Source organism: Pogona vitticeps, chromosome 4 (assembly GCF_051106095.1).
Source record: "Pogona vitticeps strain Pit_001003342236 chromosome 4, PviZW2.1, whole genome shotgun sequence".
In the NCBI taxonomy this organism is placed as follows: domain Eukaryota; kingdom Metazoa; phylum Chordata; class Lepidosauria; order Squamata; family Agamidae; genus Pogona; species Pogona vitticeps.
The window spans coordinates 217,134,298-217,152,386 of NC_135786.1; the positions used below are offsets into that span (position 1 = coordinate 217,134,298).

At 40.1% G+C, this 18,089-nt stretch overlaps 1 protein-coding gene across 2 annotated transcripts in view; it reads left to right on the plus strand.

Annotated features, from left to right (window-relative positions):
• DCSTAMP (dendrocyte expressed seven transmembrane protein) overlaps positions 1-18,089 on the plus strand; it is a 28,846-nt gene that overhangs the window by 2,681 nt on the left and 8,076 nt on the right. The window contains exons 2-3 of one of the 2 annotated variants that reach the window (XM_078393676.1): positions 14,610-14,679; positions 16,498-17,564. In XM_078393676.1, the coding sequence (XP_078249802.1) occupies positions 16,539-17,564 (1,026 nt within the window). In that variant the 5' untranslated portion in view covers positions 14,610-14,679; positions 16,498-16,538. Of the gene's footprint in view, positions 1-14,542; positions 14,680-16,497; positions 17,565-18,089 lie in introns of those variants that run through there. The other variant, XM_020783448.3, reaches the window with a different exon arrangement.

Here is an 18,089-nt window from a genome sequence, read left to right on the forward strand (position 1 = left end):
ACTTCCTTTTATACCACTTCCTGTTAAGAAAGAGAAGCAGAACAGTTGGTATGATTGTTCCTTAAATATTCACACACACACACACACACACACAACACACACACACAAGTTCTCATCTGTTGGAATCAGGAAGCGTCCTTAGCCATTGCTATTTCCAGTCACAAATGCTTTATTATTTCCACAATATGTGACATTTGGAACTATTCATTAATGCAGTTTTCCGCTCATTACAGAGTTCATCCAGTCTGAGCATGAGTCTAATAGCCCGATTGTGTTAACAACATTTACCCAAGTGTTGAGTCACCAGTTAGCAATTTATTCAATGGGTCTACTCTTTGTAGACCCAAGTCTTTGTTTTAGTTAACGCTATAATAAAATATGAAATGTCAACATATCAAAGACAGCATATATTTGTTTCAGTTCATTGGCACCTGAACGGCAATGTGTTGTAGCGGATAGAGTGTCACTCTAAGGTTCAGGAACTCTGGCTGAAATCCCACTCAGCCTTACAAACTCATTGGAAAGTGGGAACAGTAAAACCACTCTCTAAACATCTCACATTCCTTGGAAACACTAATGGTGTCTCTGTAAGCCAGAAGTGACTTGACAGCACATAACACAATTTGCTTTAAATATCAGATTGTCCTGATTATGTTAAGCTTCCTTAAATAAACACAGTCATGGACAAATAAACCACATGATCATATACATGTGCACTCAGAAATAAATGTACTGTATAGTGTTTCAGGGAACAAATTACTTTGTAATTAGAAATTAGTACAGGATTACAGTCTAAACCTAGTGCAAGAATGGTAAGCCTTTGACATTCCAGATGTTCTGAACTTCAGCTGGACCTGCATTGCCAATGCTTAAAGAACTATGGAAGCTGTAGTCCAAAACATTTGGAGTTTCTGTAAAACTGAACCTAGTTTTTGAAAAATGGAAGAATATGCACTCACAAAATTATTCAGAGGAAAGTATACATAATGTGCGTTTGAACTGTAGCATTTACCAGAGCATGTAAGTCACTAATAAAACATTTTGTTTATAAGACAACCCAATATACAAGACAACCCCCCCTTTTCTAACACCCAAATTTGAAAATTTACACGATTGATCGCACCCCTTTGATCCTGAAGCCCTTTCACGGCTGTGTTCTTAGGAAGTGGGTAACACAGCTGTGAAAGGGCGGGCAGCACAACTGCACCCTGTGGCTTCACAAAAGGCAGGGAAAGCGGCTGCCTTCCGTGTAAAAAAAAAGACCCTCAATTTTTTTGGTCTAATTATTTAAATAAAAAGTGTCATTTTATACAGGGAAAAATACTCATTGATACTAATGGAACCAATAAGATGGGGGGAATATAGGATAAATTATACCAGAGACAATAATTTTTCTTACAACAAGAGTAATGAAATATGTAATGGATTAATTATTGTGATCAACTTTGGAATATGCTGTCATTCTGTTCTTTGCCTTACTTGATTAAACATCATACCTCCTTCCATGGAACACGCCGTTTTCTTTATTTTGCCTGTCACATGGAAACACTGACAATAGTTCCATTCCATGGAGTCAGCCTATCGTGCTTCTAGCTGCAAGGTCTGTTATACTGAGCAGTAATGTAGTACTGCTTGCAGTGTTAATACCTTGTTTTGTTGTGACTCTAAACTAGAAATTTGCTCAAAAGTATAGGAAAAATATTCCTATATTAGATTCATGCTTTCTCCATCAGCTGAATGGGTTTTGTTGGGAAGGACTGGATTTCTCTGTGGCAAGAAAAAAACTGAAATTAATTGCAACACTTTAAAAAGGCCTTATGAGCTGGGTTTGTTGTTGTTGTTAAATGATCTAAAGGTTCTGACAAATTTTACTCAGTCAGAATGTGTAGTGTGAAGAAGTTTATATAAGTTTATATAAAAAAATAGTCCATGTATACCAAGTAGAGTTGAGTGGTTTGAATGGAATTTAGTCATTTTGCTGCTAAAATGAAAGTGAATATGTGGTGGTGTCATTTATTTTCCCACCTCTCACAAATAGATTCACCTCTAGACTTTTATAAGGGACGTGGTGGCGCTGCGGGCTAAACCGCAGAAGCCTGTGCTGCAGGGTCAGAAGACTAAGCAGTTGTAAGATCGAATCCACGCGACGGAGTGAGCGCCCATCGCTTGTCCCAGCTCCCGCCAACCTAGCGGTTCAAAAGCATGCAAATGCAAGTAGATAAATAGGGACCATCTCGGTGGGAAGGTAACAGCGTTCCGTGTCTAAGTCGCACTGGCCATGTGACCACGGAAGATTGTCTTCGGACAAACACTGGCTCTATGGCTTGGAAACGGGGATGAGCACCGCCCCTAGAGTCGAACACGACTGGACAAAAATTGTCAAGGGGAACCTTTACCTTTACCTAGACTTTTATGCTTACTTAATTTGGTGACCTGAGGCATGGCTCCAGTTGCCCTGCCTAATCCTGTCATTGTGAAACATCTGTGGAGACAGGCCCAAGAAATTAGAAGACTTTTTGCTTCCATTTTCAAACATTTTCCATTTCCCTATAATCTCTTGTGACTAAGGATTGTGGGTGAGGCTAGTGGAAGCTGTAAGTGAAAAATATCTGGAGCACCACAGCTGGCCATCCCTGCTTTTAATTTTCAGAACTGTATACTGTATAAGAAACACCTGAGGTAGGCTAATAGGGCAGAATCATGTTGCCATGTCTGATTCCCATTCTTAGTTATTTATTACCTATATAATATATTTCTCAAGGTTTTCTTTCTGTCAGTCATAGATAAAGAGTGAAATGTTGCCCTAATGAACTTTTACAAATTAGGGTATTGGTAGGAAGGTGCTGAACACTATTTACAAGAAGTCTCATAAGAAGTTTTATATCTTAGCTTCTTAGCTAACGGAAGATCTATCCAGACTTGGATTAATGGGGAAAACTTTCCTCTGCTATTAGTCAAATCGTTTATCTTTTTGTATAAGTGTGCAATACCTGTGCCCTAGATATTTTAATCATAAAGTCAGTGCATAATAAGGCTGATTTCAAATTCAAAGTTAGATTCTGCTAATTTGTGAACCTTAACAGTTGCAGGTAAGCAATCACAAAAGCCATTAGATGTTTCTACATGCTATTCCAGATAAAAGTTAACAATAGCCTTGGCAAGAATATCTTACATTGAGTTTCCATGATGAGGGGGAAAATTCAACAGCTCACAGTTACCAGACTATACAGAAAATTTAGCACGATGTGATATGTGGATCTTAATTTTAATCTCAGTACAAATGTAGGTGGGTGACCTGTAATTCTCTAAATTGAGTAACAGACAACAGTTAGACTTGTTTTGAAGTGGAGTTGAATAAAGGATCTAGTTGAGTAAATACCCTGAGCCAATAAACTTGGCAAAATGTTAAGGATGAAAAAAAGACTATGTGTTTATTTAGACTAATTGCACTTATTCTAATTAAAATAAACAGAAGTCAAGGATGACAATAAGCAATGTGTAAAGTGCATGTTACATTGGCACTGTGATGAAACAGCTTGTAGCCTGCATAGTTCAACTCCATTCAAAAGCTTATAAAATGCCTTCAATGTGCATTGATCCACTCCAGGAAAGATCATCTCTGATCTGTGATTGGAGATAACAGCTGAAGAAGCTGCAGTCCCATAGGTGTCCAGCCCTCTGTCCGGAGGTTTACCATTCCTGTATTCGCGAAGGCTTTCATGGCCGGGATCTAAAGGTTGTTGTTGCTTTTGTTTCTCATGTTCTTTGATTCTGGTGTGAATGCTGCATTTTGTGGTCCCGATATATACCTGTCCACAACTGCAAGGTATCTGGTATACTCCTGCAGTGGTGAGGGGGTCCCTTTTGTCTTTTGCTGACCGTAACATTTGTTGTATTTTCAAAGAACATGAGAGACACTGCAGATTAAAACAACCGGAAAAATCAGCAGTAGCTGAACATGCCCTTAAACAAGCTGGACATGAAATTCTATTTCAAAATACTGAAGTACAAGACAACACCAGCAATCTGTATGTTAGACCGCACAGGGAAGCCATTGAAATCCATAAACATAAACAAAACTTCAACAGGAAAGAAGAAGGCCTGAAACTAAACACGGCCCGGCGCCCCATTCTGAAAAATATAACCTGCAAAAGGTCAACAAACTCTACCCAGCCACAAAGGCCAGGAATAATTGCACAAAAAAAAAAAAAAAAAAAAAAAGATCAGCTAATGACACCCATCAATCTCAGTGACAGATAATCTCTCCCCCTTCCCTTATTACAACAAAAACATGCTGATCACCCTATCTCCTGAAAAAAGACAAAAGCCGTTACCACAGCTATAAATACTATCCAACAAACACCAACAGAATATGGACAGAGTTCCTACTCCAGTTCTCTGAAGATGTCGGCCACAGACACTGGCGAAACGTCAGGAAGAACAACCTTCAGAACACGGCCAAAGAGCCCGAAAAACCCACAACAACCGTTTACCATTCCTGTTGGGGGAAAAATTACAAAAAATAGTGTGTAATATTTATACACAGCTATATGGAATTAATTTTAGGTAAATGTGCAGATGTTTCAAAGCATCCATCCCCAGAGGTTTTACAACCTAAATTGCCGGGAGAACAAAGTAAAAATGAATTCGGTATTCCCTCTCACACATTTCTTGTTAGTCTCTTGATTCCAAAGTAAACTGCTTTCATGACATAAACTTTGTTCTACTTCTGGTCATCTATCCCTTGTACATCTGAAACTACAAATGTACAAATCAAAGGTAATAAAATGATAAGGAGGAGGACAATGGTGTTGGTGATGATGATGATACAGAAGTTCTGAGCACCCTTCTGGAACTTTCTAGAAAGATAAATTGACTTCTCCCATAGTGTGTTATGAAAAGAAAGGAGACCATGTCTGCTCACTAAAAGTGAAGATACCTGTGTTGAATGTTTTCCTTGCTGCCTTGCTTTTCCTAGTTACAAGGCTGTTGGTTTTCCTGTAATTGGCTGTGTGTCCATCCTGGCAGATTAAAAATGCCCCATTTACTTCTTCTCCTGCTCTCCAAACTGGCAGTAAATTGTAAATTATTTAGGCATAGACCCAATCCTTAGTCCTAACTAGATTAGACCCATTGAATCATTTGCGGAATGCTGAGTCAACGATTAAGTAAATACCACTGGTTTTGTGGATGTACTCTAGTTGGAAATAGTCACTGGATTCCGGTTTTAGGCTTGTTTTTGTTTTGTTTTTCCCCTGCCATGGTGGTCCTTAGGCTTGCCAGCTGAAGGCTTAGGGTGTTCTTGTGCTTCTTTAGGTTTTCAGGTGGGGAGAACTTCTTCATTTCAGTATGGGATACAGTTTTAAAGTGGGGAGCTGTCAGATATCTGGGAACTGCACCCACACAAACTCTAGCAACATTGCAAGTACTATTTCAGGTAGCAATATTTACCTACCAGCGTCTGTTTGGAAACCAAAGTGGGAGAGCATGCATGAATTGCCATGTTCTAACTAGAGAATGCATCTGCTATATATGTGTGTATTGTGTTTTATGTGCTTTAGGTTGTAAGTGATTTATAGTGACCCTAATAGGATTTTAAGGTAAGTGATATATTTAAGTACGTAGCAGTTTACCAGTTCCACTAATGCCCAGTATATTTCCATAGCTGAATGAGGAATGGATTCCAGGTCTCCTTAGTACTATCATATCCACTACACCATACTGGAAATTCTTTATACATCCGGTTTTTTGTTTTAATTACGTATCTCATAGTGCATTAAGGACACAGGAAAAAACTGGATGACTGCATAGGATTCCAGATTTTCAGCTAAATGAATCCTCCATATTAACCTTGGGAAATTTGTGTATTTGTACTTCTGACGAGCATGCGAAAAGGGCAAGGCAGTCTCCATTTCCCTTTATTCCCATTAGCTTTAAATTCTTGATTGTTTCCCCCCTTATTCCCACTCACCACCGCACAGGAAATGAGATTCACCATCACTGCATTTGTTCAGTCACTAATAGCGAAGGAATCATTTGAATTAACCCAGATACTGCAGTAAAACTGGCTCCTGGGGAACGGTATTTCTTGGCAGTTATAATCCATCTCATGGAGGTACTCTAGGGAATGGGGTAATTGCATAAAAATGCTTTGTCTAACATGTCGATTTTACTTATTACATGCAAACCACCTATACAAAATATGGACAGGATTATGAATCACTGACCACTGAGAATGTTAATGTCTTTTACATTGATCCCACTTGTAATGGCATCAGCAGGAAAGCTATTTCAAGGCACCTTAAAAACGTAATGAACTGATAAATGCTGGCGCCATGTGTAAAGATGGTGCCTGTCATGGGCAGGCCAGTGGTCAAGACACGCGGCCATCCTCAAGAATCGGCATCAAGCAAAGTTGCCTAAGGGTCAAGATATCTAATGTCTTGCCTTCCGGCTGGCAGAAAGTCCCTTTCACTTCAGCGAAATGGGGGCCCCTGACATATTTGCAAAGATAATAATAATAATTATGTGTTGCAAGTAAGTAAACTCAGACTTTTTCAGGGTATTCTAGGTAGAGAGCACTCAAATGGTTTACCATTCCATTGTTGTTGGGGGGGCATCCTGGGACTATGCAGCTTGCCCAAGGCTACACAGGCTGGCTCTTCTCCCTGTGGGAACAGAACTCCCAGCCTCAAGCTCTGCAGGCTGATACCTAAACCATTAGGAACAGAAAAATCCTTTTGCAAAATATTCCAGTAAGTAATATCAGTTACCAGTAATCAGTTATCCTGGAAAGGGAACAAAGAGAGGAAGTGAGAGTTGTTTGCTGTTTATTTAATTAGTTGAGCCCAGCATTATTCAGCCGTATTGAGGAGATTATGTGGGCAAAGAAGCCAGGCTCTATTTATTGATATGTGCCATCAAGTTGCATCTCACTTACAGTAAACTGAATGAGTTTTCAAGGTATGCAAGCTATTTAACAAGAATTTTACCACTGCTGACCCCCCTCCCTCCTGAGTTCCCATGGGAGCACAGGAATTTCAGCTGAAGTCTCCGGAGTATATTTATTATTTAAAATATTTTTGCACTGCCTTTCTCCTTGAAAAGGATTCAAGCAGCTTACAACATTGAAAGGCAATATTTAAAGTTGAAAACAATAAGTATACAATGGTGATTAACAACATTAAAAGGCAATATTAAAACTAAGAAGAATAAGTATACAAATATATTTTTAATAAATGCCACTCTGAGAAAAGGAAAAGACGAAAATAGAAAACACAAGTAGTGCTTAAAATCCACTTAAAGCAGTAATGCATAACAATCCATCTAAAAATCACACAAGAGGTAGCTAGTTACTGAGGGAAGGCTTGCGTGAAGAGAAAGGTCTGTGCCGGCTTGCAGAAGGACAGCAAAGATGGGGCCAGCTTGACCTCATGTGGGAGGGAGTTCCGAAGTCTGGGAGCAGCAACAAAGATGGCTATCTTCTCTGTCCCATCAAATGCACCTGTGAAGGTCGTGGGGCTGAGAAAAAGCCTTCCTTGATGATCTCAGTATGTGACCTGGTTCATAATGGGAGAAATGATCTTACAAATAGCTTGGACTCAGGCAATTTATGACTTTATAGGTTAAAACCAGTACTTTGAATTGTGCCCAGAAACTGATCAGCAGCCAGTGGAACTGCTGTTATAGGGGGGATTATGTGATCCCTGTAACCATCCCCAATCAGCTGCTATATTTTGGACCTGCAGCCCCACATACAGCGTGTTACAGTAATCCAACTGTGAAATAACTAGGGCGTGTGTCACAGTGGCCGTATCAGATCTCTCTGCACTAGTTTTAATTGTGCAAATGCACTCCTGGCCAATGCGGAGACCTGAGCATCCAGGTTCAGGGATGAGTCCAGGAGCACCCCCAAGCTGCACACCTGTTTTTCAATGCGAGTGTAATCCCATCCAGTACAGTTATACACCATCACTCTATCCCAGTGTCTCTCAGGGCTCCCTCACTGGAATCCAGCTCCTCCACAGAACATATAATTTTGGTAGCATACTCTCCCCTTGCCTTCTAGCTAGCTGGATAGCTCAGTGAGTTGGCTACCTGATTCCCCACTGCACCTCCAGGGAGAAGAGCCAGTCTGTGTAAACTTGAAAAACCTTCATAATCTTCCAGTACCACAGAAGAGGAGAATGGTAAACCACTTCTGAGTCTTGAGTATTCCACTGGAATATTCTGCCCCATAATTTTGAAACTGAAATAAACATATCATTTGTGTGTGTTTGTGGGTGTGCATGCATGGATGTGTTCTGTCCTGACAAGTTGGAACTGACTTACAGTGGTGCCTCGCATAACGAGAGCACCGTTTAACGATGAATCTGCATAGCAATCTATTTTTTGCAATCGCTAATGCGATTGCATTGCGATGTTTTGAATGGGAAAACATCGCATAATGATGATTGGTGAGCATTTCGCTTACCGATCTTCGCATTGCTATGTTTTTAGAACAGCTGATCAGCGGTTCCAAAATGGCCACCAGGTGCCCAAAATGGCCGCCGCAAGCATTTTCGCCGGTTTCCTCGCTTACCGAGGTGGCGAAAATGGCAGCGCTATGGAGGATCTTTGCTGAACAGTGAGTTTTCGCCCCATAGGAACGCTTTAAATGAAGTTTAATGTGTTCCTATGGGGTTTTTAGTTCCATTTAGCGATGTTTCCGGATAGCGACGATTAATCCGGAACGGATTAATGTCGCTATGTGGGGCACCACTGTATATCGACCCTAACAGAGCTTTCAAGGTAAGTGAGATATTTAAGGAGTGTTTTTACCAGTTCAGTTCTCTTAGTAAGTTTCCATGACCAAGTGGTGATTCACCCTGTTTTTCAGAGTCCTAGTCTGTTCCCCTCTCTGCTATACAATACTAATTCTCCTGCTCACCTGTTAAACCCTAAGCAATGTTAACAGCCCTGTAGCTACCATTAGACAGTGCAACACCAGGCAGTTGATTTTGTATTATGACAAGGAGCAGGTAGTCAGTGAATTCTTACAACTTTCCCGTCTGCAAGATCTTCCCTTCTTAACCTCAAGTGCTAAAATAAGTAGGCCACCTTTCATACTGTGCCACGTGAAGGAAGGGGACGTGCCCTCTCCTTGAGGCAACAAAACGTCTTTTGCCAGCTCTGCTCCACACTTGCTTTTTCTTTATTCCCTCCCCAGTCTTCAGGCTGGGGAAAGGAGGTATATTGACAAACACAACACAGAGCACTGCTGTGTCCAGGGTGGATCCTTCGGCTCTCTTCCCCCCCCCCCCTGAAATTAGAATGCTGAAAAAAGAAATCAGCCAATAAGCTGACGTTGCTTAGGCAGACTCCTATAGATGGGCACAATCAGCGTAACTGACTCAAACAAAATTTGCTGCAGAAGAGTCTTTGGCAGCGTCCCTGTTGTTTGTTCCTGACACACCAGGGCCCACCCACAGAAGCAATTTGTGAGACAGAATAGAATACCGGTGAAAGAAATCAAGTTTGGATGTTACAACAGCAGCAAAAATCCTGCCTTATATCAGCCATGAATTAACAGAAAACCTCACATAGGCAACCTGCATCAATAAATATTGGGCAGGATGCTTGGTTTTATCTTGAAGGCACTGAAGCTGCAATTATGCTGTGCAGGGAATTTAAAGAACTGAGGGCAGAAAGAAGGTTTTTAAAAAGGCAGTGGCTTACTGGAGGTCGTCTTTGATGTGCACTTTTAAAATCTGTGCAAACAGAACTGCACTGCATGACCAAACAGAAGAGCAGACTCAGTGGGCAGCTGGGTGGGCGTGGATGGGGACAGAATAGTATTTACGGGGGGTTGTTAACTGTGGCAGTCAACTGGCAACCCCAATCTGCAGTGGTCACTTCTGAACAAGTTGTATATGCCAGCTCTGCTCCCCAATGGCTGCTAAGGCTACTGTTTATAAGCTCATTACCAGAGGCTAACAAGGTCATACATTTTGAAAGATCTGACAAATACAATTAAGCAGTCTTGATTACTGCCTTAGTTGGTGGTCAGTCTCCTTTTTGCACATTGGCTTGCAATGTCAAGGGTGGTTCCTTACGTTTTTGCCTATGGCAGTGCCAGCCCATGGGGTGGGGTGGAGAAAGTAACAAGCACATGAAGGTGATGTTTTGACCCATGCCCAGGCCACACTATCCCTGAATCAATTAGTCAGAAAAGGTAATCTTTATAATAAGTGAATTGTTAGGCAAACCTGTGCTCTGATTTTTAGCCACATAGCCCAGGCAAAAAACTTGGGGTTAGAATGCTCAATGTTTATTAGCATAAAGTGGGCTTGATTAAGTTTGGCTAAGGTCAATATAATAGCAGCAGCAGCAGCAGCAGCAACAGCAACAACAACAACAACAACAACAACAACAACAACAACAACAACAGAGATAGAATCACTGCTAAACACAGTGCAAATATTTAGTGAAGATATCCAAATGAAATTTGGAATTGACGAATGTGCAGCTCTGTCTATACACCGTGGCAAGATCCAAAAACTAGATGAAATAAAGTTAAAAAATGGCAATATTATAAAATCACTCTCAAGTGATGAAAATTATAAATACCTTGGAATACTAGAAGCACACAATATCGTGCACACAAAAGTTAGAGAACTGACAGAAAGAGAATATATCAAAAGACTGCAGAAAATCTTAAATCAAAATTAAATGGGGAAAATACAATCAAAGCCATAAACAGATGGGTTGTTCCAGTAATTAGATACCCAGCTGGAATAATAGATTGGACTCAAAATGAACTAGAAGAATTGGATCAAAAAACAAAAACTAATGAACATGCATCACACACTGCATCCAAAAAGCAATGTGGACAGATTATATTTGCCACAAAAAAATCAGAAGCAATGGATTCCTGCAAATACAGGAGGTACTAGAGGAAGAAAAAAGAAGCCTAAATGATTACATCAGTACAAGCAGAGGAAAATTACTGAAAGCAGTGAAAATGGAGAACATTTTGAAAACAACAGAAACAAAGGCTCAGTATAAGAAACCACAATTTAAAAGTAATTAAATGGCTGGAAAAATAAACCACTACATGGAAAAACATCTGTGAAATATTGATGGAAAGCATGATCATAATTCAACATGGGCATAGCTAAAACTTGGAATCCTAAAGATAGAAACTGAAGACTTGATTTTTGCTGCACAAGAACAAGCACTCCAAACCAACGTGATGAAAGCTAAGATCCAAGGAGTTATTGCTAACAGCAAATGTTGACTCTGCCAAGAGAAAGCTGAAACTGTGTCACACCTCATCTGTGAATGTTTAAAGATTGCACAAACATATTACAAAGTTAGACATGATAGAGTGGGAAAGTTAGTGCACTGGTCATTAAGCAAAAAAGAAAAAAAAGCTTGCTGGCCTCCAAAAACCCATGGGAACATCAGGTAGAGAAGGTGTCAAAAAATGAGGAAGTCAAGATTTTGTGGGATTTCCGGATCCAAACGGATAGACACCTTGAACATAATACACCGGACATAGTAGTAATAGAACTAAGAAATGTCCGGATCATTCACATTGCAATTCCAGGGGATGCCAGAGCTGAAAATAAAGAATTGGAAAAACTAACAAAGTACAGTACAGAGACCTGGCAATCAAAACATATTGCTTCTGGAAGAAACACACTTCAGTGGTCCCCGTAGTTACTGGAGCTTTGGGAACAATATCAAGAAATTTCACACAGTACTGTAAGCAGTTGCAGATCTCAGAAATCACAACATCAGAGCTACAATATTAGGAACCACATATGTACTATGCCGGTTTTAACAGATACTTAGGTTCTTGGTTAAAACTTGTATCTGTTATATAAAACCAGTCAAAGTTTTTATAATTTTAATTGACTGTGCCTGATATTTTTGAATAATAATAATGTACAGCCAAGTCAGTTCTGACTTATGGCAACCCTTTTCAGGGTTTTCCAGGTAGAAAGTACTCTGAAGTGGTTTACCCTTCCCTTCTTCTGGGTGGTGGGGGTTCCTGGGATTGTGCCACTTGCCCAAGGCCACACAGTTTGGCTCCAGTCCCAGGAGGCACAGTGAAGTAAAAATTATAATTTTTCTCAGTGCATGCACAGTGAATGTAAAAACAGGGGCATTTAAAAATGTTGATTGTGCAAAGCATGCAAACTTAGAATTAAATACGTAAAAAAACAGAAAAAAGTATTTGATAGCATTTCATTTTCAGATTCATGCAGGGGGGATTCTTACTCTGTTAGGAAAACACAATTCAGTTCACAGTTAGAAGTGTATATACAAGAGTTGTATATACAAGTGTATATAAAAGTAGCGTATATACAGTACAGTGGTGCCTTGCTTAATGGTGATAATCCATTCCAGAAAAATCGCTGCTAAGCGAAAACATTGTAAAGTTTTAAAAAAGCCCATTGAAACACATTGAAAACTGTTCAATGCATTCCAATGGGCTAAAAACTCACCATCCAGCGAAGATCCTCCATATGGAGGCCATTTTCGGTGCCTGAATAGCGAGGAATCCGTCCCTAAACACAGCGGGGAGCCATTTTAATTACCCAGTGGCCATTTTGAAACTGCTGATCAGCTGTTAGAAATCGTTTGGCGAAGAATCAGTTCCTGAAGCAGGGAACCGATCATCGCGAAGCGAAAAAACCCTATTTAGACCATCATTTTGCTATCGCAAAAGCGAACACAAAAATGTTGTCGTGAAGTGGATTTGTCATAATGTGGGGTAATCGTAAAGTGGGGCACGACTGTATGTACATCCTGGTATTTCTTTGAAAACTGCCACACAGTGGCTGAAATCCAGTAGTAAATTACAACTAGGGTAGACATAGGGATTTCAGAAGTAAAAATGTATCTAAGTTCCATCGATTCAATTGTGACTGTCTTGTAAATCTAACCTGTATTATGTTTAATGAATTTTGCTGGTCATGGACTATAATAATAATAAACTATACTAAACCTGATTCAATGGGCCTACTATGTTTGTGCCTTTCTATTGGATTTTTTGTTTCTGATCATGGGGCATTCTTGGCAAAGATACTGGAGTGGCATTGCCAATTCCTACTCCAGGTGGATTGCGTTTAGTCGGAACTCTCCACTATGACCTGTCCATCTTGGGTGTCCCTGCATGGCATAGCCCATAGTTTCTCTGAGTTATTCAAGCCCCTTCGCCATGACAAGGCAGCAATCTGTGAAGGGATTGCTCGTAACGTGAAGGGATAGAGGCTTGTAACATTGTACAGGAGGCAGCAACAAAAACCATCCCAAAGAAAAGGAAATGCAAGAAAGCAAAGTGGCTGTCCAACAAGGTCTTAGAAATAGCAGAGAGGAGAAGGGAAACAAAATGCAAGGGAGATAGGGGAAGTTACAGAAAATTTAATGCAGACTTCCAAAGAATAGCAAGGAGAGACAAGAGGGACTTCTTAAATGAACAGTGTTACAAAGCATGCAAGATTGTTACTATCTCAACAAATGTTAGTTCTGTTCCAGTGGTCAACAGTGGCCCCATGCTCCCAACATCTGATGAAGGAACCAGCTTTCTGGAAAATTGTGTTGCAATATGATAGTTGTTGTGTGTGTTGTATTATTCATTGTAGGGTGTTTGGATGCCCCCCAATATCTATGCATACTTTTAAATGTGAGTTTGTATTTTTTTTCCAACTCTAAATTTATTTGGCCGCTGGCAAATGAATACAGTAAATAAGTCCACACAAGTGGATAATTAGTGCCAAACTCAATTTTCATGCTATAATGTATAGAATGGATCTCAGGTAAACACTGAGCTTGGAAAAGTAATGTTTTTGGATTAGCACTGCCAGGATCCCCAAGCCAGCAGCTGGCTGGAGAAATTCTGGCAATAGTGGTCCAGAAAAGTAATGTTTCTATTATTTAGATAAACCATATTACTATTTGTTGTTCTAGATTTAATGGGAACTAAACTAATTCTTTCTGTTTCAGTCACTTGTACTCTCAGTGTCAAAGCAAGGCAATTGCAAAATAGTCACACTTCTCTTTTCTCATACAATGTGCCACCACCTGCATCTGATGAAATGTTTCTCACAAGCCATGTGCTTCTCACTTGGGGGGAGTTTTCTTGGGGGAGAACTTACTATGCAGTTTTTATTTGGAACACATACACACTGGTCATTATATGCCTGATATTCGTTCATTCATTCATTCTGGATAGTAGTTCTGAGGAAACTAAGACTGGGTCCATAGTACGTAAGAGGGTGAAAGGCTGTGGTGCTTTGACTCCACTCATGTAACAGAAGCAAAGCTTCAAAATTCCTTTCTATTCCCATGTCTAGATGGCTCCATTTTGCAATGATTCATGTTATGTCTAGTCCAGTTCCAATACATATATTCAACACACATTAAAAACCTCTTTTATTTTCATTTGAGGATCTTTCCTGCTATGTTCAGATCAGCAGCAGTCCTTCTTATAAACACTCCCACATTTACTACCCTCAAACCCAGAACCATTTCACCATTGTCAGTTGTCTGACTCATGAGTTGTGTGGGTTGGTTAGATGGTGGGACTGACTCATAATAAACTTATCTATCATCCTCAGTTAGTACGTCTCCTTGCAACCGGGAAGCATCACGACAGGAAGAATCTTAACTGAGCTTGAAGGGAAACCTGTAAGTACTGTATTATTCAGAACTTTGTTTTTAAGTATACTCTAAATGAGTAATAACAGGAACGATACAAATTAACAATAAGAAATAAAATATGGGCCATTTGCTTCTTCCCCCACATATTTCAGGCCAAATCTGAAATACTGTGTCTAGTTCTGGTACTCCATTTTAAGAAGGTTAATATTGGGCAACATCCATAAAAGTGTGACTGTGATGGTAGGAGCTGAATGACGTTGTGGCTGAGAGAGCAGTATATGTTTCCCCTGGGAAAAGGGCGACAAGGAGACATGATGCCTGCCTTCAAGTGTCTGAAGGATTTTTATGCAGAAGATGGAATTACACTCTTTCCATTTTCTCTGGAGGGCATGACTAGATTTCATTAGTAGGTATACATTGATGCTCTGATTACGGAAGTAGGGTGAACAATTCTGTAAATAGTATGATGTTTTACAATGTACACAAATGGGGCAGATGGGTGATGGGGAATGATCTTATCTCACAGTGCTGGATGCTAGGCAGAGCTTGGAAAGCCAATTTTGTAAAAGAATTCATTACTCATTACTGAATAAAAGTAATTCATTGATCTTTACGTAGATTCATATATTTTTGTTCTTTTAGTTTCTTCCTTTTTGGGGGGGTTGGGAGTGGAGTGGGGGGGAAGGCTGTTTTAAGATTGATTAGAGAAAGCAAAAAACCCTTTAAAATGGCCATCAAAAGTGCCCTTAAAAAGTAAATTTGAAAACTTTACCATTACACTATTAAAATTACTTTCTTCTCAATTGTTACTTTAGTTTTGAAACATAATTACTTTAAACTGTCATACCTGCTACCCCCAAAAAAGTTACAGATAAATGTTATTTGTTTTCAAACTCAGATTCCTAGGCAGTACCGTTCAGAATGAAAAATCCTACTGTTTCTCGTTTAGTCTGGAGCAAGAAGAGATAATAATATAGGCACATGGCTGAGGGAGAAAATGGCAAAGAAGAACTATATTAATAGCTTTAGGTTCTGTAGTTATATAGACATCTATCCCATTTCATAGAAACTTGCTGATATTGATATACAAAATAATGTTATCCTTATAAAATTAAAGATTCTCATTACAGGGTAAAATTGGAAAGGTTTATCTTATTTAATTAGAATCTGATTGATTATGGTGTGTTAAAAATCTAATATGCATGTAAATCAGCTTTGTCTCTTTAGAGAATGAAATGTTATTCTGTTGAAACCATAGGAGGAGGCAGGAGGAAGTGACAGCTGCAAAGTTACATTTGCAGTTAGAGTGTAAATAATGGGACTAATATCTTTTAAGTGCTGGGGTTTTGAAATTTATTTTACAAAGTAAGAAAAGATAGAAAGAGTGTCCCAGTGGCACATGGAAAATATGGCTACAACACCCATTTTCACCCTGAGCCCAGTGGCAATGTGCAGCCAGATATTGGAAGAGTCACTTTCTACACTATCAACTCCCAGTATACCTTACCAGCAAGGGCCAGTGTGTGGGATTCTGGGAAATGGCATGAAAAAGTAACTTTTCCAACTTCTCGTTGATTCCCTACCCCCATGTGTTCAATACGCTTCCATGATAGGTCTCCTGTAGACCAGATATAAAAGGTCAATGAAATCATAATAGAAGGTCACATTAAAGCTAGACTATGATGTTTATAAGCTGCTTATCTGGATCCTGTTAAGCTTAGCTTGTGTATGCCTTGGATTTAGATACGCTGGATGCATGTTGTCTTTTCAGTTTTGAGCAAGCCCCTTATTGAAACATAACTCCATCAGTGCCTTCTCTGACTGCTCCCTTCTGTCTGTCTCCAGCTCCAGTCACCATTGACGGGATCTAGGCCACGTCTAGAAAAATGACTTGTTTCATTCTATTGGCTGAGCGCATGTGGAATCGTTTTGTGTCTGAAAGGAAGCCTGGTTGGAAGAACCTGATACTCCTTTTTGCAATCTGCAGTTCTGTCAGTTTGGCAGCAAACACATTTCTGTTCCTTGCTGGGTATTCCTTACTAAAGGACTATCCCACGTTTACTGCAGTCTTGTTCTCATTTCTGTGGATCGTCCTTACCTTTGGTTTGTGCTTCTTTAAGTACCTGCGCTGTTTTGCATCCCTGTTTTTCCTTTCCTGTGGCATGCGTGAAGGAAGAAATACACTCATTGCTGCTGGGACAGGTGCCCTGGTTGCTGGTCACATCAGAAATATTTTTTACAATCTAAAGCAGCTGGCAGGTAGTATAAGCTGCATTCTTGAAACCCAGCGCTTGTCCTTTCTCAGCAAGTACACTGAAGCAATTTGGTGGATTTACGGTCAGAGCAAGGTCCTGGGAAACCCCTTTAAATATATTGTAGTATTGGAGGACAAACTGAATGTGTCGTATTCAGTTTCAGATGAAGACTGGAAGGTGAGGCTGAACGAGACAAGGATGGCCATCACAAATGTCACCAGCCAGATCTCGTCCGTACTAGCTGTACAAACCAGCCTGGTGAAAAAAGTGCCCCCACTCCTGGGCACTGCTTTCATTATTCTTGGGACATATCTCTTCATCCGAAAATTCCAGAACCTGCACAAGGTCAAGTTTAAGAACATCTACATTACAAAGGCATTCATTCGTTACGATGAGCAGCAGAGGCAACAACGAAAGCTTTCCGTCCTTCCCCTCAGTAAAGAAGAAAGGAAAGTGTATGCAACGGTCCCATCTTTTTGCCAAACACACAAAGAGAGGAAATGCATCGCATACTTTTTTATCCCTGTGGTTGCTAATGTTTCCATTTGGACTGTCTTTGCCGCAGTAGATTATCTGCTGTACTGGCTCATTTTTTCAGTGAGCAAGCATCTCCAAGATTTCCCTGAACTAGAGGTCCATGTGAAATTATATTACCATGTAAGTAGCTTAGCACTTTTTTCTGGCTTCTATTGCTTTGGATACAAGTCTTATGCAGAAGAAACCTAGGCCAAAAACTCATTATTATAGCAGACGGGTGAGTGGCACAGAAGAGGAGACCCACAGTTTTAAAGGCATGCAAATTAAAGTTTTAAAACCACATCTTAGTCTGAGACATCCATCATGTCTACATCTGGTGTGGCTAGAGGAATAGGAGGTGCACAATTGGTAGGGTACGGTTGCTCAGTGGTGGAACCTAAGTCCTTTGAGCAACTGCAGTGGATTGTTTTTGGAGGGGAAAGAGGTGGATTATGGGACACATCCACCTTGTCCTCATAATCTTTTCTAGGCCCTGCTACTGCCTCTGTTTTGGGAGTTGCCATTATGACACTAGATGTAAGGTTCAGAATGCTGAAATAACTGGTTATAAATAATGAATTTAGTGTAATGAGTTCCTTTCCACAACAATAAATAGTATAATTATACAACATTGTGGTGGTAACACCACGAGGGATATCTTCCCTC